At 44.0% G+C, this 25,720-nt stretch overlaps 1 protein-coding gene across 1 annotated transcript in view; it reads left to right on the top strand.

Moving 5' to 3' along the window:
• The window catches only part of PGM2L1 (phosphoglucomutase 2 like 1), a 35,479-nt gene extending 10,069 nt beyond the window's left edge, over positions 1-25,410 (top strand). Inside the window, exons 2-14 of the mRNA XM_033145931.1 lie at positions 4,772-4,939; positions 10,345-10,451; positions 12,032-12,116; positions 13,581-13,664; positions 15,700-15,893; positions 16,622-16,811; positions 16,918-17,015; positions 19,056-19,236; positions 20,604-20,697; positions 20,867-20,996; positions 21,627-21,816; positions 23,357-23,490; positions 24,399-25,410. Of these exons, the coding sequence (XP_033001822.1) occupies positions 4,772-4,939; positions 10,345-10,451; positions 12,032-12,116; positions 13,581-13,664; positions 15,700-15,893; positions 16,622-16,811; positions 16,918-17,015; positions 19,056-19,236; positions 20,604-20,697; positions 20,867-20,996; positions 21,627-21,816; positions 23,357-23,490; positions 24,399-24,501 (1,758 nt within the window). The 3' untranslated portion in view covers positions 24,502-25,410. The remainder of the gene's footprint in view (positions 1-4,771; positions 4,940-10,344; positions 10,452-12,031; positions 12,117-13,580; positions 13,665-15,699; positions 15,894-16,621; positions 16,812-16,917; positions 17,016-19,055; positions 19,237-20,603; positions 20,698-20,866; positions 20,997-21,626; positions 21,817-23,356; positions 23,491-24,398) is intronic.
• Positions 25,411-25,720: the final 310 nt, after the last annotated feature.

The raw sequence follows: 25,720 nt of genomic DNA, 5'->3' as shown, positions 1-25,720 counted from the left end.
CCGTTAGCCGCCATCCGTCCTCCAACCGCCTCCAGGCACTCACACAGGACCTTCACCGCCTTCACTGGTTCTGATTTGAAAGAGAGGTAGAGCTGGGTATCATCCGCATACTGATGAACACCCAGCCCAGAAATTTTGACTAAGCAAACTTCAAATCGTCCTTGGCTAAACTCTTTACTAACCCTGCCAGCAGATCCAGTCAAGGTTTGTAAAACAGTGCTAGTACAGGGAGTTATACTGAGTGACTGTTACAGCTCACTTCCCGATGCGCAGCCATGCATGAGTCTAGCCCTTCATCTCCCTGCAACAGAGAATGCAAAATGGCATTTATCAATAAATGCTTACCTTCCATTGAGTGCTATTTAGAGATATAAATCTACTGGGTGGGATTCACCTATCACATCCCATCAGCAAAAACCCTGTGCAAGGACATAAGCTTGTGCAATGGTGCTTTCCCTGCCCTCCTCCCCCCATGTGCCCCCAAAACAGCAGGAGGGGGTTGGGAGAACCCCCAGAACAGTGCGTGGGGGGTGGAGAGGGGGGTCATTCTGTCTGGCAAGCTGCAATGCCTGCACAAACAGAACATTCATCATAACATGAATTCCACTCATAGTTTCTACTTCCTTTTCATTTTATTACTCATTCTATGGTATTTATTTTTCCTATCCTCCTGTTTTAGAAATAGAGTTCAGAGCCAAAATTAAACCTGGCGTTGTTTGTAGAAGAGATAGTTGGGGATGCAAGGTTCTGTTTTTCCAGGCCACAGTGGTGAAAGGAGCATTCATTCCTAGAAAATAGTAGAGTTCAGCCAAGGTTAATTTCCCACAGTCCATGAATCATCCCTTTGCTTTGTTCATTATTTGCAGTCGCTCACATCTTACCCTTTCGGCAAGATTCAATTCCCCGCCCCATTCGTGCAGAAAGAAGTATAATAATAGTGGCACTACACCTCTGCCTAACCAATTCCGAGGCCCTCTAATTGGTGGGGAGAGCAGCTGGTGCTGGGCCTAAGCAACATCCTGGTCCATTTTCAGCAGCATCTGCCCCTTTTGTCTTGCTGATGCTGTGGAGTAGGATGAAGCTACAGCAGTGGAGAACAGCCACCCGCAGCAGGTGCGCAAAGCAGGAGCTGCACAGGAGTGGGTAGTCGGGGAGTGTGGTAGCAGGGATGGCTTTGCTGCTGTCCTATATTCATTGTCGGGGACCCAGCTGCATTTGTTATTGATGGATTGATTCTAAAAATAATAAAATTCCAGTCCCTGCATGATGCAGCTGTAGAATGGCAGAATGCCCACAATCCTGATCAGAGCAAATTCATTGGCTTGAAGCCCTGCAAAAGCTGGCCGCCAGGTGCCAATGGCATAGAGCATCTGTGGGTAAATGAATGGAAACTGATAGAAATAGTTTTGAATCAGGGGAACGTGGGTTATAAAGCTGGCAGTAGTGAGTGAGGACTAAAGTGAAGTGGGTGAGGACTAAAGCAGTCAGTGTATCTGCTCCACCACCCACAAAACTCTCAAGTGTTCGAGAATATGGGTATGTGATCTGGATGTTGGTGGTTCTTATAGATGTTTTTGTTTGTTTGTTTGCATTCTATGAAACTCTTAACTAGTGGCAGGTTGTTATTACAGTGTGTAGTTTTGTCTTTATATTGTAAACCGCCTTCATATCTTCAGATGAATAATTATTTTTTTTTAAAAAAGAAAACAGACATGGAGAACCATTTGTTGATACTCATTTCCATGGTGCTGCATAGTTGCTTTGGTTTCAGCAGGAAATGAAACTTTTTTTAAAGTTTCCCCCTGTGACTCTCAGGACTTTCTTCTATTGAACTGCTTGCAATGCTAGATCTGGAGACTGAATAACATTAAAACTGCACCATGGGTGTTTTCCTCATTCTGAAATAAATATTATTCAGGCTTCACAAGCTGATTGGTGCCCTGCAGTTGCTGGACCTAGAAGCTGGCTGACCTCTTTGTGGTAAATGTCACTGTTGCTCACTCACCCTTGAGACTTCAGATTCCATTGCCTTTTTTAAACCCCTGCTGAGGAGTCCTGTTTACCCTGCTCACCGTGGAGAATGGCTTCACAGACATGCATATTGTTGAGCAACTCTATGTTATCAAAAGTGGTTTGGTTTTATTATGTAGTACAAATTGCACTTAAGATCATTTCGTGCTGTCAGCCAGCCATTTCCAAGTTCTGGCTGAAGCATGAAAGCAATAACTAGCAAAGGTTGCTGTGATTACATATCCACTTCAGAGAGTCTGGCAGAACAAATCTTTGCATATGTACAAGGCTCCCACAAATCACCTTGGAATTTTCCCCTAATCTCAGAACAGGTTTTGTCTTGTTCTTAGCATTTAGTGAATATGACTGGAATGAATTGCTAGTATTTCATACATGTGCCCTGGGGACACCTGAATGGGAAATAGACATTGAGAAAGTGGGGCGGAACTGGAATCGGTTAAATGAAGAAATAGTGTTGTTGTTGTTGTTGCTATATTCTATTATATTATATTATCACACATTTTCTCCAAAGAGCTCAAGTTGGCATACATACTCCCCCCTTCTTTTTATTTCACAACAACCCTGTAAGGTAGGTTAGGTTGTAGGAGAATAACTGGCTGAAAGTCACCCAGTGGGCATTCTAATAATTTTCTTCTCCAATCCTCAACCGTTGGTAGATCTTTTAATTTCCAATTTTGTGCCAGTAATATCCTGAATATTATTAGAATATTCAGAATTGGCGAGATTAACGGGAAAAATAAGAAACCAAAGAGATCAAAAGTTTCAATTGGAATGGAGTAAATTTTTGGATTATATAAAAGATTGTAAAAATTTGTAAGCACTTACAGGTATGATGGAATTCTTGCAGCATGACAAAAAAAATGTAAAGATAGATAATGACAATAGTAAGATGACAAAACATGTGTGAAATAAGGGAAAGCAAGGGAATGATGAAAAACTAGAAAACCAGAATAGAGAAAGAGGGAAGTCAGGAACTCGGCGGAGTTTATGTCATATTGTAAAATTATATCTGATGAATATGTATTTATTTTGTTTCGTTAACGGAAAATAAAAATATATTTGAAAGGGGAAAAAAGTCACCCAGTGGGCTTCATTGTCAAGTGGAGATTGAACCCTGGTCTCCCAGGTCTGAGTCTGCTCCAGCACTCTAATAACTGCTCTACACTGGCTCTCCCTCTAGTTTTTCTTCTTCTTCTTCTTCTTCTCTGTTAAACTTGAATATATTTTTTATGGTGCATAACACACCTACACACTATAGCTGACACATTAACCTGTCACGACACAGTTTGGAAAGCTCTGAACTAGATCGTCATCCTGCGCATAACACAGGCTCGGATTGGAATGACAGGATATTCTTGGTGGCGTCTGGAGAATGCCAGGCATTTGGACCATGTAGTAATTATTGGAGGCAGGTTCCTACAGATATTATCGCTGATGATTATTGTATTTTATTTGATTCTCTATTTTTAATGTGTTTTTTTGACAAGTGGGTGTTTTGTTGCCTTATGTTCCATACTGACTAACTGGGCAGCGTACAGTACCTACTTATGCTACATGTTCTCTGACTTGAAAATGTTTCTTGGCACAATTTACATAAGTCCATCTGCTTTGTTTTGTTTTGAAGGAAGTAGGTCCTGCATGCTGTGATCTGTATGATCTGTTGCTGCCCTTGACCCCTTATATCCTAGTGTTCGGACTTTGCAGCCAGCCATGAGGTTTATTAAGATGCAATCTACTGACATCAGCTTGGTTTGGGGTACTTGGGCCACATTCACTCACCTCATAATCACACTCATAATCAGATGAAGAACAGTCAGGGTTGATTCACCCAAACCTCCCTGTCCATAGCAGCAGAGACAGGGGCGTAGCAAGGGGGCGTAGGGGGTGGACCGCCCCATGTTCCATAATGGAGGGGGTGACAAATTATCAAGGAACAATTATTGCCCTACTAGGGCGGTCCATAAAAAACTTTTATTTTTTTAAAATGCCTGCTCCAAAGGTCTTATCTTACTATACTAGGGATTATATAGCTATATATGAAATTTCATGCATATCAGTTAATATCTTGACCTCCACCAAAATAGCTATTTACTTGGCTGTTTTCCTCTGTCATGAAGGCTGAAATTTCAGTTCAGTGGAGCACTTACTGTTCCCCACTCTAACCCTGTGGAAAGCCATCTAATTAGACTTTAATTTGATTTTGAGATGTTTTTAGGAGGTAATTTAATTATTATTTGATTTTATGCCAATGTTATATATCTGATGTTAGCCACCCTGAGCCCGACTTCGGCCGGAGAGGACGGGATATAAATAAAAGTTTATTATTATTACTACTTGTTATTATTCCTTTGTAATAAAATATGAAATAACGTAAAACCATTTTTGCAGGGGGGGGGGAATCAATGGGGGGGGTGACAAGAAATTTTCCGCACCGGGTACCACCTGACCTTCTTATGCCTCTGAGCAGAGATCCCCGCCCCCACCCCACCCTGGCTCATGTTGCTGTGTAACCACGTCAGGCTGTGTCAAGACAGCAGGGCATGTGCTCTGTACTTGGCCTGGCTTTGGTGCGCTACTGTAGATTCTGACGTAATAATTGTGGCTTTTATACGCTGAAAAGGCTGTGAGACTTAGTCCTCAGATTTAACCCAAGCATACATGATTTCCCACAGCATTTATGCCGTCCAGTTCTGAGTTTTGTGTTTGTAAAACGTAACCCTATTGTGTGTTTCATTTGCAGAATCCGAAAACAAAAGAGCAAATTGAAAACCTGTTACGAAATGGGAAGAATAAGGAGCTGCGGGACCGCTTATGCCGTAGGCTTACCTTTGGAACTGCCGGGCTCCGCTCTGCCATGGGGGCCGGCTTTTGCTACATCAATGATCTTACTGTGATCCAGTCAACACAGGTGAGTTTCAGGCAACATTTTGCAGGCAGGAAATCTATGTGCTACTGCCTGTCCCTCTTCTTCTCCAAGTAACTTGCAACGTTATTTCACAAATACAAACATTTCACTTTCCAGTCCTGGGCCCTTCTGGTGTGTGGCAGTTGCCCCATAGAGTATGGACACTGTGGAGTCAGTTAGTAGAGGAAATGAAAAATTATTGTGTCACGTGTGCGCACAAGAGGACAGATCCCTGCCCCGAGGAGCTTGCAGTCTAATACAGCACAGCGGAAACAGCAGTGCGGGGAGTGGAGGCATGTGTAGCCCCATGTACAGCTGTTTCAGTGGCACTGCCACATGCAAATGTGCAGTCGCAGAACGAGTTACAGTAGGGCAAGGAAATAGTAGGTTATAACGAAACCTTCAGGGTAAAGGTGGGCCTTGAGGAGGGATAGCAAGGAAGAGAGATGGCATCATGTTGGTGTTCTGGGAAGCAGTTCTAAGCAAACAGGGTAGCAAGGGAGAAAGGGCAGAGTCTTTGGAGGGAGCAGACCTCTGGACAGTGCAGGGTGAACAAATGCTTTGTCCAATTGAGTCTGCACACGAAATTCAGGGGAACAAATTTGTCTGTCTGTTTAGAGCAGTTAGCTAAGGCCGGTCTCTAGCTCTCAACTTAATCTACCTCATCGGGTTATTGTGCAGTTAAAAACACCAGTCAAATGCCACCCTGAACTGCCTTATTATGGCTTTAAAACATTTTTATTCATTACATTAAAAAAAAAAAAACTTCAGTGTCTGTGGTCTGCCAGAATAACAAGAGTTTTTTTAAAAAGTGTTTTGAAGATGTGGAAGCACATCAGAGGAAACAAAGAGGGGCATCATTGCTGCCTCACTAAGCAAGAACCCAGTTGTGCAAAGCTGGGCCCAAGGAGCTGAACTACGCATCAGTGTGGCTCCTCTTTTGGGGGTTTATGTTGGCTTTGCTGAAATTTCAGGACTTCCAAAAGAAAGCTGTTTCACACAAAAGTCAACTACCCTGCTATATAAATTTGAGCTTCGCGTGTGCATATGGTCAATGTAATTTCCTTTGTTAACATGAGCGGCTAACATAGCTGTCAAGTTTCAGATTTGAAAATAAGGGATCAGCAGTCTCACCTATCCCGGGGACAGTCACATGTCAGTGGTGGGCGGAGCCAGAAGCAAAAGTGGGCGGAGCAGCAATGTAAACTCCAAGCGGGCTCGGAGCGGAGCAAATGGGAGGGCAGCCAGCAAAGAGGAGGGCAGCCATGTGCTCCGCGCAATGGAGCCCCATTTTCTTCTTGTCTGATCCCATCAAAACAGGACAGGAAGCAGCAGCTGCTCAAAGGCAGCCAGGCTCCGCCCACCAGCTAACCCTATTGGCCGGCTGAGGGGCTCGGCGGCAACGGATAGGGGCTGATGCAGGGGGAGGAATACACCCCCCCTGTAAGCACAGGAAGCGGCTGCCACTTGCTTTGAGGGCTGCGGCTTTTCTCTCCAAGTAGGCGAGGTCTTCCCACCCAGTCCCTGGCCAGCAGGGGAGGAGCTGCTTCCATTAAAAACGGGAAATTTAAGGGAAATAAAAAATAAGGGAGAGCAGCGGGAAACTGCTTGAAATAAGGGAGAATCCCGGGGAAAACGGGATACTTGACAGCACTGGCTTTAATCCACTTTCATTGCACAAGCCTACATTTCTGGCATGCACTTGAAATAATAATAATAATAATAATAATAATAATAATAATAATCCTGCAAAGATAGTGTCAAATCTGGAGGCACACACAGACTTCAACAAACAGGTCCCGAGAGTCAATTAGGTACACACACACAGGAAACTGCTTAAAATAAGGGAGAATCCCAGGGAAAACGGGATACTTGACAGCACTGGCGGCTAACAAGCTGAAAGCCTTCAACTATAAATGATTACCAAATTAATATGTGCATATGAGGAGTACCAAAGCACTTTTACTGCAGGGCAGGCTTTAAGGAACTAAATGTGCTCATGGGCCTTGCTGGACTGCTGAGGAAGCAAACACAGCTTTGTACCGGTACTTTCTGACCTCTCTGTTTTGTTCACTTTGAAAGTGTTCATGCTGTGACAGCCTGAAGAGCATGTGCTGGCTTTGTGTTTTGGTCTGCTGGAAGCACGAGGAACTTTGGATTGGCTGCTAAGTAATAATAAGCATTCTTGGCAGAAGACTTCAGATCAGATACCAGGAAGTTCCTGCGAACACTGTTGTGCTAGCTTTGCAGGTTATCTCCCATACTGGTGGTTATTTTCTTCGGTAATCATTTCTAGTTGCATAAGACAGCATTCTTTGACAACTGGGTTAAGGCAGGTTTTCCCCCTGAACTTCAAGAGTTCTTGAAAATCCTTGTTTGTCTTCTTCAAGCCCTTTGTTTCAGGTTTATATTTGCATTTTGGTGAAGGCTAAGACTGGGAAATCATTTTGGGAGGCTGCCAGCTACATTGCCGGTTTTGACTAAACTTTTGCATTTTGCATTGACTAGAAAATAAGTAAGTACAGGGCTGGTCCAGCTTTGCCATGCCAAATACAGGTATACCTTAGATTATTGAATATAACTATTTGATAGAAGTTGTTTATGTTAAAGTTATGTTTTTATTGTGAGTTTTTTTGTATTGGATCAGATTGTTATAGGACCATCTTTGTTGTCTATTTTGTTGTTTCTTCAGCTTATAAACCAGCTTGCTTATAGTAATGTAGAATGTAGTAATGTAGAAAGGCGATGTACAAATTAAAAGTGAAATGAAATGAAATATTTAGATTGGGAAGATTATTCCCCTTAGGACAGACTGGTTAACGGCCTTGGGTTGCACATGCCCTGCTGTATCGTATCCTGGCTGGCTTGCTAATACCATCTGGAACTATTTGCTAATCAAGCACTTATTGTGATGCAGCTGCTCTCCTCTTCTGGCACACATCCACCTGGGTTGCATCTGGCAGGCTGGCATGGGAATGGAGAGTTGGCCACCTTTAGCACCTTACAGCTCAGATTCTGGAGCTCCCCGTTCTTACGCTTTTGTGGGGGAAAGAGGCAGCATGAAACTATGTCCACTGTTCTCCTTGCATGAATTTGCAGACCCCAAGCCCTTCATGGAGTCCCAGCTAAATCCATATCAAAGTCAGCATGATGGGGGAAAGGCTTTGCAGTGCAGTCATACTGAGCCTCAGATAAGCATGCTAACTAGCTGGTCAGCAATCTCATGACTGAGATTTCTGCTGGCCATGGCTGAAGTGCCAGGAGCTTAATCAGCATTCAGGTTTTGAGCCTCTCTCTATGTTGGCTTTGTGCTGAGTCAAGAGAAGAGGTGTCCTATGGTACACAGTCTGAGCCACAACCATGCTGAAGAAAAAGAGCTTTTCAATATATTATGCAGACAGAAGTGAAGCTGGAGCAGCACCATTATTTCAGCCATTCTGAAAGTGAAATTGGTACTAAAAGTTCTCCCAGACCAAGTAAAATTACAAATTGTGATATTGCATTTGGAAAGGGTGAGGTGTTGCTTGCTTCCATATGGAGCCATCTGCTTAATCAGAGACCTCAAGTGCAGACTGCTATGAAACATGCTAGGGGTGGCATTTTGGACTAAGCACCATTTCTGATGCCAAGCCCTAGGGGCTCCTTGCAGAGCCCATGGCAGAGGTCTAGTTTGGAAGCTACCAACATGAGTCTGACCAAACTGCAAGAGGCAGTGGAAGACAGAGGAGTGCCTGGTGTGCTCTGGTCCATGGGGTCACGAAGAGTCGGACACAACTAAACGACTAAACAACTAAACAAGAAAAACTACAGCTGCATAAGCCAAGATAGACATGATCCATTTGCCCATGCATGTCATCCTCATGCAAAAAACCAATGGATTTCTCTATGGTAGTGTTTTTAATGTCAGTTTGTACACTGCTTAGAAATACTTTTAAATAAATAAATGACCACACCAATTCTCACTGTGCTATAATAAACCAGGAAGTCTTCAGTTAACCATAGTTTCCTGTTAATGTCTAAACAGAGCCTCCATGGTTACCAAGTTTGGAAAAAAACGCGGGTTGAAGATGGCTCACTGTCCTGGCCTATTCCAAGCTTGGTATCCATATTTTAAATATTTTCCCTGAGTGGGAAAGGGTCTATGAGTATAGGTACAATATTTGTTCATATTAGCTAATTAAACCGAGCTATGGTGGTTTGAATTGGGCCACAGTGTTCTACAACTGCAGGTGCCATATTTGCTGGAGTCTGTGTAAATAAGTAATAGCTATTATTATGTGTAGAATAATTTGCTTTACTGTTGAGTAAATACAGTACCATTCATTGTGAAGGTTTGCTGACAGGTGGGGAACCTCCAGCCTGTGGGCCAGTCTTGGCCTGCTGCCAAAGTTGTCCCATAAGGTTATTTTCCCCAAACCACACCCTCCTGACCATCAGTTTACATCACTGGGTGATGTCAGCTGATGTGTGGAGTTCAGTCCTGCTGGGTGCTGCTTTGCTAGTGTAGCAGACCCTTCCCCTGTGAGTTGAATTTAGAGATGATTGTTAGGTGGGTGGCCTCACCCGCCTGTCAGAGTTGGTCCATGGATTGGGGGAAGCTAAAGATTTGGCTCTCTTGGCCAAGATCGCTCATACCTGGCTTATTATGTAGGGAAACATTTCATTGAATAGCACTGGAGACAGTTGGTAAAGGTCAATTAAAGTCAAATTTAACAGTCGTCAACAGGTTTACCACAGCTATCAGCCTATCACCCATTCCCACCACCCTTCTGAGTCTGGATGGCCCTTGTGGTCTCTTCCAACTCTATGATTCTATGAGTCATACCCCTCCCCACCCTCTCACTATATATAAGGGTCTGGTGACTTCTGTTTCAGTGTATCTGAAGAAGTGTGCATGCACATGAAAGCTCATACCAAGAACAAACTTAGTTGGTCTCTAAGGTGCTACTTGAAGGGGGGGGGGGGAATTATTTTTTATTTTGTTTTGACTACGGCAGACCAACACGGCTACTTACCTGTAACTGGATTTCCTTTTGTTTCTCTGGCCTTGCTGATGGCAGTAATCAGTGCCAGATTTGAGACTATGGTTGACCAAGGTTCAGATGTTCCACCTGCCCCCCAACTAGGAGGTTTGGGGTAATTAACTTGGTGTAGCCATCGTTGCAGGACTGATGTGAAATTACAAATGAGAAAACATTGTACTATAGCTTCTCCTGAGATTGCTCAATAAAGAAGGAAACAACTCTAATTGATAATATAATTTGTCCACCATGACAAATTCAGATTACGTAATTGGGACAGAGAATTCTTTATTACAACTTCCCTGTGCCAGTGGAATAGGGAAGGTCTGAAAACCTAAGCAAGTAGGAGGCTTCATGCATTGGACTTCTCTTTTTACTTTGCTGCAGGGGATGTACAAATACCTTGAGAAATCATTTCCAGACTTCAAGCAACGTGGTTTTGTTGTTGGATATGACACGCGAGGTCAGATAACCAGCAGTTGCAGCAGCTTAAGGTAATGGGCTTTGTTGGGAGTAGAAGCAAGATTGCCATGGAATGACTAAATCCCCTTTGCACTAAACTAAGCAGAAATCAAACTTTTAAGATTTGAAGATGAGAAGAAACCTGGAAAATGTATCAGTTCTTTTTGAATGTGAACGTCTGTATCTGAAAGCGACACGAAGGCGTAGCCTCAGTTCTGCCACATTACAGATCTCATTTCAGTCATAAGGGGCAGTTTGGTGGATGAAGTCAGGCACATAGTAACTCAAGCCATGGATTTGATACTTAGGCATTACACCTGTTGCGCAGGCCTGGCTCTTTTCATTAAATGCATAATTTGCGTCAGGTCCTACAGATAAGGCCTAGGAATAGGCAGATTTGCAGAACCTCTGCCCAAGCCTTCCTGATGCTTTAAAAACTTCTCCCAAAAGCCACTGAGCTATTTAATATGAGGGCAGTTCAAAAGAGACCTTCTGGCATTGTGTGTGTATTGTTGTATTTTCTTTGAGTTTCAGTAGTTTAGAATTAGAGAGCAAATATGTCCCATGTTTGGCACATTACAGACATCAAATTGTGCCCCCTGGAAGTGGAGTGAGAGAGCCATGGTAGATTTAGAGTGCAGACATAGTATAAGGAACGTAGTCAGCCTAGCTTCCTTCTCGCCTTGCAACTCAAATGACAGGTGTTTGTACCAGTGAACTGAATGTTGGCTCTGCTCTCTGTCTCAAGCATAACACAAGAGGAGCCCTGCTGGATTGGACCAAAAGCCTAGTTGATTCAGCATCCTGTTTCCCACATTGCCCAGCGAGAAGCCATCAAGTAGCACATGAACACCTTAGCCCTCCTCCTCCTTTTTCCCCAATGCCACATCCAAAGGCATATGCTGCCTGCCTCTGATCCTGGAGGTGGCATATTGCTGCCATGACCAGCAGCTGTTGATAGCCTTTTCTGCCATGAATTTGACTAATCCCCTCTTAAAGCTGTCCAAGTTGATTGTCATCAACCCAACTTGTTTTATGCATTCTTTGAAGTGGGACTTCCCTGTATTCTGTCCTGAACTGACCCCCATTATTCAGCTACATTAGATGATCTCAAATTGTAGTCTTATTAGATGAGGAGGAGAAAATCCTCCCTATCCACTTTCTCTGCACCAGGCACAATTTTATATTTCTCTGTCATATTTCCCCTTAAGCCCCCAACGGCACACTCTTTGCTTGTGTGAGAGTAGCTCCAGACTCCAAATTATTTTGATTGCCCGTCTCAGCCTGTTTTCCAGCTCTACAATATCCTTTTTTTTTAGATGTGGCAACTAGAACTGTGCATAGTATTCCAGGTGTGGCAATACTATATATGCCTATAAAAGCATAGTGATATTTGCAGTTTATTGTTGATCCCTTTCGTAACGATTCTTAACAGGGAAGCTACCCTTTTCACAGCTGCCCCACACTGGGTCAAGTGACGTTACCCATTTATTTCTCCATTTGCTACTTTATTCTTCTTTTTAAAAAGGAAATGGGAATTTGTCTTGTCTTAGGATTCTGGGGAGAGTGCAATGGACAGGAGAGTGGCATTATCCTTCTTTGTCTTCCACAGACTTGCAAAGCTCACAGCAGCAGTCCTGCTTGCTAAGGGTGTACCTGTCTACCTGTTCTCAAGATATGTTCCCACTCCTTTTGTGGTAAGTCCGTCCTTTTATTATTATTGGGAACATGGCCATCAGGTCCTAAACTGGATCCACATCTCTAGTGCGAAACCTTATTGAATGTTGTGGCACAGCAGTCCCTGGGGTAAGAAATGAATGTTTGGATTGATCACAGTTAGCTTGTTTGCTGTAATTACATACGGTAATGGAGCAGTGGTGTGCTTGGTACTTAAAGTAGAAATTAGAATTCTGAATAATGTCAGGCCTTGGCTTGATGAAATGATATATCCTCTGGTGATCCTTTGCTAGAGTCGGAATAGGTGACTTGAACCCCTGTTTCAAAACCATTTGAAATCTGTTGCAACATCAACATGTGTATGTCAGATGCCTTGGGGGATATTTTTTGTTTTGTTTTTGTTTTCACTATTTAGTTTGTGCTTTTACCCTGTATTTTTACCTTGCCAACAACCGCCCTGAGATCTTTGGCTGAAGGGTTGTATATAAATTTGATCAATCAAATACAGTGGTACCTCGAGTTACAAACGCCTCAGGTTACAAACTCCACTAACTTGGAAGAGTTACCTCGAGTTAAGAACTTTGCCCCAGGATGAGAATGGAAATCGTGTGTCAGTGGTGCACTGGCAGCAAGAGGCCCCATTGGCGAAAGCACACCTCTAGTTAAGAACAGTTTCAGGTTAAGAACGGACCTCCGGAACAAATTAAGTTCGTAACTAGAGGTACCACTGTAAATAAATTGGGGGGTGGGGGCTGAATATGTGTTACCTGAAGTCTCTTGGAGCGGCTATTCTTTCTCATACCAGAAATTGCACAAATAATGTTGCAGAAGGTCTGCCCATTGAACATATCTCGATTTGTGGCAAAAGTTCTCCTCAAATGTATGGATTACCAATACCATTGTTACTGTTTGTAGCACTTGCTTTCCAAAGTTATGAAAGGTCAAAATCCTGGGCTCTGACCCATCTCCGCATGCACAGTAGACATTTGAACTCTTCCCTTGGGTATGGAGTGGCTTGTGCTTAGAAACAGAAACAAGACCCGAAGCCTCTGCTTTCTTGTGCCTGGACTGCAGCCTTGGGTGCAATACAGAGAGAGCCAAACATGTTTTAAAGCCTTTTGATATCATTGGGATGTGTGTGTCTTCCGGGACACAACACCATCTTGGGCTCAGTTAGGCATATTGTTGTTCCTGTATCTTTGGCACTAAGCTTATGAACAGACAGCCCTGAGCACTTATAATAACTTGCTTGTTTAGAGGGTGTGACTTGGGAAATATCTAGGGATTCTTCTTTTGTTTAATGGCAATGTTAAGCCAAAAACGCTGCTTAACTCAAAGGTCATACTGAATGGTGGTTGTCATTCAAAGGTCCACGTATTCTTCTTGCATCAGTTGTGCAGACACTAGGAATACCTGGGGTTCCTATCTGGGCTGTTTCGGAAATCCTGGCATGCTGGAGAGTGAATGTGATTTTTGTCTTGCAGCCCTACGCTGTTAAGCAGCTCAGAGCTGTAGCTGGGGTGATGATTACTGCTTCCCATAACCGTAAGGAAGACAATGGCTACAAGGTACGTTGGAGAACTCTCTAGATGCCTGCTAGCTTTTAACAATCCTTTAAATCAAGAATCTAAGAAAATATCTGTGTTAGATACTGGAATTGTTTGGGGGAAAGGTCATAACTCAGCAGTAGAACAGAAGGTCCTAGGTTCAATCCCCAATGGCATATTTAGATAGGGCTGGAAAAAACTCCTGCGTGAAACCCTGAAGAGTCACTGCCAGTCAGTGTAGACAGTACTGAGCTAGATGGATCCAGTGGTCTGACCTGATGTCAGGAAGCTTCCACACTGTAATATTCTGGGAAATACTCAAGAATGGAACACCACATACTGTATGTTCTGTTAGTGGAATAAAGGTAAAGGTAAAGGGACCCCTGACCATCAGGTCCAGTCGTGTCCGACTCTGGGGTTGCGGTGCTCATCTCGCTTTATAGGCCAAGGGAGCCGGCGTTTGTCCGCAGACAGCTTCCGGGTCATGTGGCCGGCATGACAAAGCCGCTTCTGGCGAACCAGAGCAGCGCACGGAAACGCCGTTTACCTTCCCGCTGGAGCGGTCCCTATTTATCTACTTGCACTTTGATGTGCTTTCAAACTGCTAGGTGGGCAGGAGCTGGGACCGAGCAATGGGAGCTCACCCCGTGGCAGGGATTCGAACCGCCGACCTTCTGATCAGCAAGCCCTAGACTCTGTGGTTTAACCCACAGCGCCACCTTAGTGGAATAGTTGCCTTTTTATGAAAATAAATGCATGCCTTCTGCTTTGGTTCTTTGGCCCCTACTGGTTTGCGCAGGCAATAAATTGTTCTTATTTCTGCGTTTATACGTAAAACATCTGCTAAAACTCGGTTGCTGAGACTTGCAGGTGGGGAGAGCTCAGTGCCGTTTGCAGGCTTTCCATATAGACAAACAGATGTCCACTGTAAGAACAAGGATGCTGGGCTCAATGGACCTTTGGACTGGTCCAGCTGCCAAGCTCTGCTGATAGGATGATGTTGGGTGAAAACACCCTCCAAGGGAGAGTGAATGGAGTTTGTCACACTTTAGTGAAAAGACTCTTTATTTTGACACCCACAGCATACTGAAAGCTGGCATTGTAGGTGCATTTCCATGCTATCAGGTATCATTTTAACACAACCCTAAAGGGAGCCTGTCTGAATGATCAGCACAGAGCAACAAGAACCCCCCCCCCTTTCCAAACAGCCCCGGCCTTTACAAATACTAGGGTTGTATTCAACTAACTTTTACCTGAAGCAGACTCATTGAACTTAATGGCTATAAATAACTTAGGTTTGTTGATTTCAATGGATCTGTGCAGAGTAAAAGTTGGTTGAATACAATCCGTGGATTGCTGTGTCCTCCCAGTTTTTGATATAATTAATTACTGTCTTTACTATGAATTTCTAAAAGTAGATAATAAAACACCAACCACAGCCTTTTATTGTTCTGATACATCAGACTATCAGATATTGACTTATTTGCCCTTCAGACTTCTTTCCAAACCAGAACTTAGTTCTGTATTGCTAAATGAGCATGTATGTTTATTGATCATTTTAATTTTGTTTCCAAAAATACAAACCATGTGGAGATTCTTACATAGAAAAGTGATATACCAACACCGTTTTTGAAAAAGTGTGCTGCTGTTGCATTTTATAGATCGAGGCTTTTTCAGCCCAAATGAAGTCAAAGCAGTCAGAACAAGAGATATGATGCTTAGCTTTGTACAGTGGGCTAGGATCTAGCCCTGCAAGCCCACCCACCCACATTTCTCTCCAGGCAAGCAGGAGTTATTAGCTGGACAGAAGCACTTGAGGAGGGCTTCTGAGGAGCCGTGGTCTGGTGAGACTTCTGAGAGCCAAGTATAGATGGCTGAGGGGCCACATTGACCCTTAGGCCTCAGGTTCCCCATCCTTCTCGTAGAGCTTGCATCACTACAGGCATTCTTGTGCTATAGTTGCTGAATGTTTGGCATTTAAATTTAGGAGTGTTCAGGCCCTGCCCAGAGGTCTTGCAGTGATTGAACTCTTACCCTTTCCCAACTCTCACTTTAGGTATACTGGGAAAATGGCGCTCAGATCACATCTCCTCATGACAAAGAAATCCTGAAGTGTATAGAAGAATGTGTTGAGCCGTGGAACGACTCCTGGAATGAGAATCTGGTAGAGAGCAGCCCTCTTATGCAAGATCCCTTGAAGGAAATCTGTGCAAGCTACATGGAGGATCTGAAAAAGATCTGTTACCATAGGTAAGAAATCAAAGCACAACTCCTGTAAGCATCAATTCCATAGGTTAGAAGCCCTCAAAGGTGGAGGTTCAGAATTGGGAGCAGGTAAGATGCAAATGTTCGGCTTGGGCGTAGATATTTGAACAGGGAAGAGCAGGAGAAGTGTGTGTATTTTTTAAATTTTGTTTCTAAGACCACCTTTCTGGACAAAGACTACTGAAAGATGGCCACCACTGTAGAGGAAAACTTAGTTACCAAAGGTTTGACTGAATAGAAATGACTTAGCCTGGTGCCTGAAAATTGAGAACAATGGAACCAGGCCACATTTCCCTGGGGAGAACATTCCACGAATGAGGGGGCCACCACTGAAAAGGCTCATTCTCATGCGGCCACCTTCTGTACCTCCCTCAGATTTTATGTTTAGTTTTGTATTTACTTTGCCTCCCCCCCCCCTTATTTGCTGTAAGCCGCCCAGAGAACTTTACCAGACAGCGCACTTGAAGTCTAGGAGAAGGGCAGAGGTAATGGCTGAGCCCACATTAGATTTGCTGGTTATCCATGTCTATCATTTTTAGTTGCAGTGTCCCGTGAAAGCCTGGCTCATTCTGCAAATGCTGGACAGGTGCTGTGAGCTGTTTTTATATGATGTATGCTTTGGCGTCTGGGCATGTCAGCATCTCATGTAATTCCATGCCTCCTTTTGGGAACAGCAGGTCTCCCATTAATCCATTCTGTTGTTTTCTTTATAGGGAGCTGAACACAAAGAGCAGCTTGAAATTCGTTCACACGTCCTTTCATGGGGTTGGGCACGACTACGTGCAGTTGGCTTTTCAGGCATTTGGCTTTCAACCTCCCATTCCAGTTCCTGAACAAAAAGACCCAGATCCAGATTTCTCCACTGTAAAATGTCCGAATCCTGAAGAAGGAGAATCTGTGCTAGTAAGTTTGGCAGGCAATTTCGTCAGCAGTTCTGTATGTAAATAAGGGTGGGCGAAACCCACTGCCTGTTTTGAGTTGAGTAAATATAATAACTTTCCTCTTCCAGGAATTGTCTTTGCGACTTGCGGAGAAGGAAGGTGCCAGTGTGGTATTGGCAACTGATCCTGATGCAGACAGATTAGCTGTGGCAGAACTGCAGAAGAAGTAAGCGTGTGTTTGTTTTTGTGTGAGAGAGATTTTACTCTGTGAAGGGGGAAAGATGGGCAAGTCTTGTGGGTGTTCCTTGACATGCAGACTGTGGCGGAATAATGCCTGCTGATGGTTCAGGTTCATCATGGGTTAACCTATCACTCCCATGTTAGGTAGGTGTTCCCTGGGAGGCGGAGCTAGTTGGCGTTCTAAAATGAGGGGAAACAACCTTGAAAGGCAGTTGGGGGTTTGGCAGTTGGGTGTGGAGGTTTAGAAAGAGAAACTGCGAGGTTAGGCTTGGGGGAATGTGAGGAAAGGTCATTACCATTGCTAAAGGGATGCAGGAAATATTATAACAAAGCTGAATTACATGAGAAGAAGATTTGTACCAGTAACAACCCGAGACATCCATGTTTTCAAGTTGCCTAATAAAGTTAAATGTGCTTAAACGTTCGTTGACTGTGGCAGTGTATCAGTACCTTAAGAGGCGTGACTAAGAGGAGAGAACAAAGCTTTCCTGGGGAAGAGGAAACTGTTTGCTTATTCTCCTGTCATACAGAGGGCTGGACAGTGAAGCCAAGTGTGCCACTTATTTGCCTAAAGGGGAGGCAAACTGCAGTAGTTGGGAACCCTGGTAGGGAGATCCCATAGGTGGCAAAAGGTTTTCAACCGTAGAGCCCTGAGGTACCCCAGAGACAACTCCCATATGAACACTGAAGGATTCATCCTAGTTGTCAGTGAAACTTAGGGAGAGTCGCTGTTGGGGAAGTATTGAAGGGGAGGGAATAGGATCCCTCACACAGACCTCCACACCGAATAATGTTTGAATATCTAGACTTTTGTTTTTAAAATGACACCAGTAATTGTAAGTGGGGTGGTGATGGTGGTCTTCTACTAAAAGCACATATAGCTGAAGCTCCCTTGTGCTCCAGATATTCCAAGAAATTGAATTAAAGGGTTGGAAGGGACATGAAAATCCTCAGATCCATCTATAGTCCAGGAATATATCTGCACCTGCCTCTCTCAGGCCACATCAGAAGAGAAACAGATACACAGCACCAACACATAAAAGCAGCCCGGTTTTTGTTTTCCCTTCTGCTGCCATCTCCAACCCCACCCCACCCCACCATTATTCCATGGCCCCGTTCCAGTTAGCAACTGTACACAAAGATCAGGGCTTTTTCTTTTCAGGAGATACTCAATGGCACTCAGTAGCTGCACCTCTTTTCTTTAGTTATTATTATTTAATGTCTGGTGTTCTTTCACCCCGCCTCCGCCCTCCAACCCCCCAAAAAGAGAGCCCCTCGCCAAATCCACTTGAAAAGATAAATATTGTGTTGGAAGCCGCCCAGAGTGGCTGGGGAGGCCCAGCCAGATGGGTGGAGTATAAATAAATTATTATTATTATTATTATTATTATTATTATTATTAGTTGTTGTTAAAAAGTGTGCCACTTCCTGTAACAACTTTATGGTGAGTACTGGCACATATTTTTCTAGAAAAAAAGCACTGGCAAGGATGCTCCCAGTTTGGGAGCAGGGAGTGCTTAGGGAAATCCCCAAAGGTTCCAGTGTGCATATAAGTAGCAAAAATTGCATAAAAATGTGGAGCTGTTCTTGTTCTCTCTGTCCTGGCCCATCTCATTGTTAGCAATTTCACTCCTCCGAGGCTGCATTTTGTGATAAGTGGAAATCAAACGGTCTGTCTGAGAGGAAGCGTGAGAACCGGGTATAGTCCTATCTGTATGTATTATGTGACGTACTTTCACTTTTGCCTGTTCTCTCTCAGAGCGGGATGAGAGAGAGCGTCATGATTCTGTGTCTGTGTAATATACTGTAAATAGTAAATACATAGTTTAGATCTACAGATGCCTCATTCAAGTCTCTTCTTCTGCACAAGCCTCCTCTTCTGCTCAGAAGAAACTTTTAAAGCAACTGTTGTGTTTGTGGCTGCGTTCCTCTGTGTTTTGGATTCTCGTGCGTATTTCTTTTGACCTCTGGTGCTCTCCTCCTCCTCCTCCTCCTCCTCCTCCTCCTCCTCCTCCTCCTCCTGCAGCGGCCGCTGGAAAGTCTTCACTGGCAATGAGCTGGCAGCGTTGTTTGGGTGGTGGATGTTTACTTGTTGGAAGGAGAATTGTTCCAAAGATGCCGATGTCAAGAATGTTTACATGCTGGCCACCACGGTCTCCTCTAAGATCCTGAAGGCCATCGCACAAAAAGAAGGATTTCACTTTGAAGTAAGACCTGAATGACATTTAGGGTTGTGGTTTGGCTGAGTAAATCCCAGCCATCTTTGTACAGCGGTGCCTCGGGTTACAAACTTAATTCGTTCCAGAGGTCCATTCTTAACCCGAAACTGTTCTTAACCTGAGGCACGCTTTCGCTAATGGGGCCTCCTGCTGCCACCGCGCCACCAGTGCGCGTTTTTGATTCTCATCCCGGGGCAAAGTTCGCAACCCCGGAGCAACTACTTCTGGGTTAGCGGAGTTTGTAACCCGAAGCATTTGTAACCTGAGATATCACTGTAAAAGGGTACATCCGACCATGGTGGGGTATGGAATATTCATTATGAGCTAAAGGAGAGAACTGAAGCTCCTCTGGCAAGGAGCTCCAGGCAGAAGGGGAAACTTTTGAGCATTTGGGGCGGAATTCAGAGGTCTTTTTAAAGGACACGCAAGATGTTAGAAGGAATGAAGCAGTGAGCACCCCCTCAATGTAGTAACTTATACTCAGAGGGGACCGATGGAAATTAATGGAGAAGACTTAAGTTAGATCCATTAATATCAGTGGGTTTACTCTGAATAATTTTTTTTTGGGGGGGCAGTATTGAGTTGATCCAGATGGTGTGCAGATTTACAAGTTTGGGCAGGATCTGTCTTTTGCTTCTTGCAGGCAATTTACCTAGCTCTGATCAGCTTCAATGTGGTGTAGAATAAATTTATAGAGTGCAATGTGACTAGATTGCAAGGGCTGAGATGATTAAAGCTGTAGAGCGAGCATTGACTCCTTTTCATTATTGCAACTCGTACTGCCCTCTAGTGCCCTTTCTGGAGCACAGCTGCTGTGGCCTCTTCCTGAGAAAATCTGTTTAGTTTGTTAGGCCTTTCCAGCCTTCAATTTCTGATTTGCAGCACCGTCCCTGCGTGCAGTTTAAACAGTAGCCTTTGGGCAGACTGTTATTCTAATGGTCAAAGAAATTGTTTCCTTATGGTAGACTTTTGAGAAAAGGAAACTTCCGTCACGTCTTCCAGGACCACTGATCTTGGGCCAGAGGGCTGTTTTTAATTTGGGTACCTTTCTACAAAGTGCTGGCATATAAGAAGGAGCCCTTTTTGCCCATTTAGAGAGCAGAGGCAGTACACCCGGTTTGCTAGGGAGTTCAGGGATGCTCACTTGGGGGCCATGCTTAGGACTCTCTTCTGAGTAACCTTTTCCCAATCTTGGGTGACCCAGCTGCAATTCTAAGCCCACTCAGGGCTGCATACTTAAAGGAGAATTGCTCTCAGAAGGCCTCCTGGAGTGAGCAGCTTGGTGAATTTGCGTGCAGTTGGCATGTTCCATGAGAACGATCTGTATTAAGTGAAGGCACCTTCCTGTCTTTCAGGATACACTCCCTGGCTTCAAATCGATTGGCAGCAGAGTTAAAAACCTCCTGGACAGCGGCAAAGAAGTCCTTTTTGCCTTTGAAGAGTCCATTGGTAAGCACAGCTGGCCTCTCCCTTCAGGCTGCTGTTTCCCATCCATTGCGTGGCTTAACTCTCAAACTCTTCTTCGGTTCTGTTGTACAGAAATGTTAAGATGATGGATTTAAGGCGACATGTGGATAAAATAAAATAAGATGCTGTTTTGCAAATTTTTGCTTTCCAGGCTTCATGTGTGGCACTTCCGTGCTGGACAAAGATGGCGTCAGCGCAGCTGTGGTGATTGCAGAAATGGCTGCTTATCTAGATACCAAGAGCCAAATGCTGGCATCCCAACTAACAGAAATATATAAAATGTAAGTTTTGTGCGTCACCATCGTTACTCTGATTTATTACCCGCCCTTCGCCTGAGGTCCCAGGGCAGGTTACAATGTTAAAACACAATGCCGAAAACAATTAAAGCAACTTTCCATCACAGAAATTACTCATGGTTGCATCAATTCCAGCTGGTGAAAAATAAGTTTAGTCATTGCAAGAACTGTAAATTAAAGCTTAATCTTGCTTTTCTCCTCCTCCACATTGTTTCCTTGTGTGCTGTGCCTTTTTAGATTATAAGTGTGAGGTAGGGAGTGCCTTATGGTACTGATTTTTGTAAGCCATTCGGGGAGCCTTTTTGTCCAAGTGGTGACATTAAAGTGCTTTCAATAAATAGATCTGACTGGAAAAGAGTAGGAATTGTCTTTCCTGTGTTTTTGCCTGTGAGATAACTCAGAAATGTTGGAAGTGGCTGAAGGGGTAGCATTTGAAAAAGAACTTCTGGCAGGCCCTAACTTTATCCCTTTTCTATGCCACTATTTGTAGAGACATCATAGATACGTTTAGTGATATGGAGGACTCTGGTTTGTGCTTAGCTTTCCTTTCTTTCCCTAGTGACAGAATTTAGAGATCTAGATTACCGTGGCTGACTATATATTGTTTTTGTGTAGGTATGGCTACCACATTTCAAAAACCTCGTATTTCCTGTGTTATGATCCTCCTACTATCAAAAGGATATTTGAAAGACTCCGAAACTTTACATCGCCTAATTCTTACCCAGCAGTTTGTGGCACTTTCAGTATATTGGACATCCGGGATGTGACCACTGGGTATGATAGCAGCCAGCCAAATAAGAAGTCGGTGAGTTGTGTGACTCTTGTTAGGAAGCTGTTGCAGATCATTCTCATAATAGCTTTAATCTGAACTCTTTTGCCTTTCAACCCTTTACAGTCTTTTCAAGTAACAGAGGTGTTGCTTGGAGGAAATCAGTAATTAGACTTGGATGTTGAGAAGGAGAAGCGAGTACGTCATTTCAGTCTAGGCCAGTGTTTCCTAACCTCAGGTCTCCAGCTCTTTATGGACTACGATTCCCATCATCCCTAGCTAGCAAGACCAGTGGTCAGGGATGATGGGAATTGTAGTCCAAAAACTGTTGGAGACCCAAAACAAAATAAAATAAAAAATTCTTTCCAGTAGCAAAGTAGTTGGAGACCCAGGTTTGGGACACACTGGCCCAGGTTCTGTCAGGCTGACCACCTCTCAGCAGGTAGGTTGCCACCTTAAAGGAAGAAACCCATAAAAGATCATATTGGCATGCAGATACTTAGGATGGTTCACATAAACTTCAGCTGCCTTATGTGTTGGATTGTAGTTGAGCACAGTGCAGAGTTTTGTCTGCTTCGATCGCAAGCCTGCCTATTAAAATTACATGCACATCACATGTTCCCTCAACAAAAAGTAAACTCCGGTCAGGACTGAGTCTGGTTCAGAGATAAAGGTAAAGGGATCCCTGACCATTAGGTCCAGTTTTGTTCGACTCTGGGGTTGCGGTGCTCATCTCGCGTTACTGGCTGAGGGAGCCGGCATACAGCTTCTGGGTCATATGGCTAGCATGACTAAGCTGCTTCTGGTGAACCAGAGCAGCGCATGGAAACGCCGTTTACCTTCCCGCCGGAGCGGTACCTATTTATCTACTTGCGCTTTGACATGCTTTCAAACTGCTAGGTGGGCAGGTTCAAAGACACCTGACACCAAATTCCTCAGAGCAGAATATGAAATTGTAATCCTATATACAGAACAGCCTCCCCCAACCTGGTGCCCCCTAGAATCAGATGACTTCAGCTACAACTTCCATGGGCCTCAGCCAATAGGAGATGCACTTTGAAGCATCTGGAGGGCACAAGGTTGGGGGTATAAAACAGGCTAACTGGATTCAAAATCCTTTAGGAGGACTCTTCTTACAGTGTTCAAATATTTTTTTCCTCCTGCCAGAACTGGCTAAGGAATTTACCATTCCTAACATGAGAGTCAAAGGAACCTCTCTATAAATAAACAGTAGTTGACGAATGCTGTTGTATATACTTTGAACAAGGCCTAACTAGTTCATCGATGGGTTCATTTGCACAGTTCTGTAACTTAAAATTGCAGAGCAGCAACGAACTTGTGACAGATTTGTTTATACCGTGCCACCAGTGCTTTAGAGAGTAAATTCAGGTCTACAGATAATATCACCATCATAATGCTGTGTTTTTAGTCTTTGCGTTGAAACTTGTCCACAAAACACTTAACTGCAGCACTTGATATTTAATTAATGCGTGGGGGGAGGCTGCAGGAACCCCTACACCAATTCCACCTTTATTTTTCTCCTGATACTATGCTGCTCTTGTTGTTGCTGCTGCAGGTACTGCCTGTGAGTAAAAACAGTCAGATGATCACCTTCACCTTTCAGAATGGCTGTGTCGCCACCCTTCGGACAAGTGGTACTGAACCAAAGATAAAATATTATGCAGAGATGTGCGCACCACCGGAACAGAGGTGGGGAATTCTGTTTGTGCCATCACTCTCATGGGTTAGGTTCTATGCCTGCCAGTGGTCCTGTGAACAGTCTTTTCTGAACCAAGCACTAGAGAACAGGAGGTGTCTCTTTGTGGCTTGATCTGGAGACACTGTTGCTGCCGAATGGCCAAGCTGCAGGGCAGCTAGTAGGATTTTGCTTTCCTTTTTCTTTTTTTATCCCTCGCTTCCTCAGAGGAACTCAGGGCAACGTGCGTGCTCTCTTCTCCTTTCCTCTCCCCGCAGTATCCTCACAACAACCCAGTGAGGCGGATTTAATTGAGGGAGAGAATGACTGGCCCAAGATCACCTAATGAAATTCATGGCTCTGGTATTTCTATGGTCTAAGACCCTCATCACAGCATTCCCTTTTGCACTGACTACACTTTCACATCTTGTAGCTGACGCAATAGTTGTTTGCCAGCTGAGACTGTATCTCTCCTATTCAGCCCACCACTCATGGCCTATAAGACGTGTGCCTGAACTGACACTTTTTTTGCTGAAGCTAGTGGAAATGTCCAAGCAGGAGAGATCCTTTGCCATTGGAGGCAGGCTGTGCAGTTGCCTTCCTAAATTCTCACTTGGTCTCTGCAAAATCCAGCCAGGCAGAGCATGCATGGTCTTCTGATAGCTAGTGCATGAAACTCTTAATCTTAGAGTTGTGGATTCAAGCCCCACATTGGGCAAAAGATTTCTGCATTGCAGGGGTTTGAACTAGATGATCCTAGTCCCTTCCAACTCTATAGATCTATGATTCTATGACAGCAGAGTAGCTTTGGCATGAAGAAAATGAATGGAAGTCTGATAGAACTTTTCTGTTTAGAATGTGAGTTGGCGTTTTGGATTGTGGAGAGGTATCTTAATAACCTCTGACTCCCCTTCCCTTTTAGTGACACGGTCTTCCTGGAAGAGGATCTACAGAACCTCATTGATGCCCTGATTGAGAATTTCCTGGAGCCTAGTAAGAATGGACTAATCTGGCGTTCGGTGTAGCCTTCCTCCTGCTGCTGCTGCCGCCATTGGCTGTGATAGCAGTCACTCCATGCACTGCGTAACGTGGAACAAAGGAACCAAGATGATAACTCCTGTTTGCATTTATATATATATACACTATATAGATATATATATGAATGCCTGTGTGTGTGTGTTTTATATATAGATATATATGTTCCTTAGCCAGCATATTTATATGGAAGCAGTATCGTTTTGTTAGCTTTCTTTCCAAAATGAGAAGCAGGTTACCAGACAGCTTTGGGCTCCCATAGAGATCCATCAAGCCAAAAGGAAAGGGCTGAGCAGGTTCTGGCAAATTTGCCAGGAGTGATTGGTGAAAGGGACTTCCTCTACCACCTGCTTGTATTAAACCAGTGTTGGGTATCTAAAGTCTTCAACTTGCTCAGTCCCTTGGCAGCTGGCCTGGATGATCATATTGAACTGGCAGAATGGTCCTGCTTCTTTGTAGCTGTTTTGAGTGTAGGTATCTTTACTGTACTGTTGAGTCTTACCTTTTTTAAAAAAAAAAATCAGTCTGTTCAGTAGAATTCAGTACTTAGGGTTTTCTAGTGCAGAAGCTGTTTAGAAGTCATAAAGGTTCCAGCTCTTTAAATCTCTTCTTTTGAAAGGTGCTCTTTGTGCATTGTATTCTTATCTGTCTGTGTATTTGCTGAAGTTTACTCGACAGTTAAGCAGTAGTGGCAAGCTACATCATACGAGGTGTAAAAGCAGGTATGATGGACCACCTCGTTCCTCTTTTGGCCCTCGGACTGCCTCCCGGGCTTCTTGGGAGTTAGGAAGCAAGGCAGAATGCAGACCTCTTGGCTCAAGGGGATACAAAATTGATCATTGCTGTGCCTGCTTTGCCTTCACTTGCCATAGTTAGAAATCCCTCTAGAGTCACTCCAGCTTTGCCCCAGCCACTCTATTTTAAATGGAGAAACACGGACATGCAACTAATAATTTTTTAAAAAATATGTATCCCTGAACGCCTCTCTTCCCAGCTGCTTCTGCTGTTCTCAAAGTCATGGAAAGGCTCCCAGGGAGGGCTAGAGGAAGATCTTGGCTAGACTAGGAGCCTCCAGAAAGGAAGGGAGGAAGGTTGTGGATCAAGGCCCTTGAAAACTGCTAGGACACAGTTTTCATCAGCTAAAAGTGCCACAGCTGAGTGCATTTTTCAACCCATAGTCATGGGTTGTACCTCTTAGCCACCCCTGGG

This window comes from Lacerta agilis, chromosome 4 (assembly GCF_009819535.1).
Source record: "Lacerta agilis isolate rLacAgi1 chromosome 4, rLacAgi1.pri, whole genome shotgun sequence".
Lineage (NCBI taxonomy): Eukaryota > Metazoa > Chordata > Lepidosauria > Squamata > Lacertidae > Lacerta > Lacerta agilis.
Note: the sequence above shows the minus strand (reverse complement) of the source record. Positions and strands in the feature narration are given on the sequence as shown.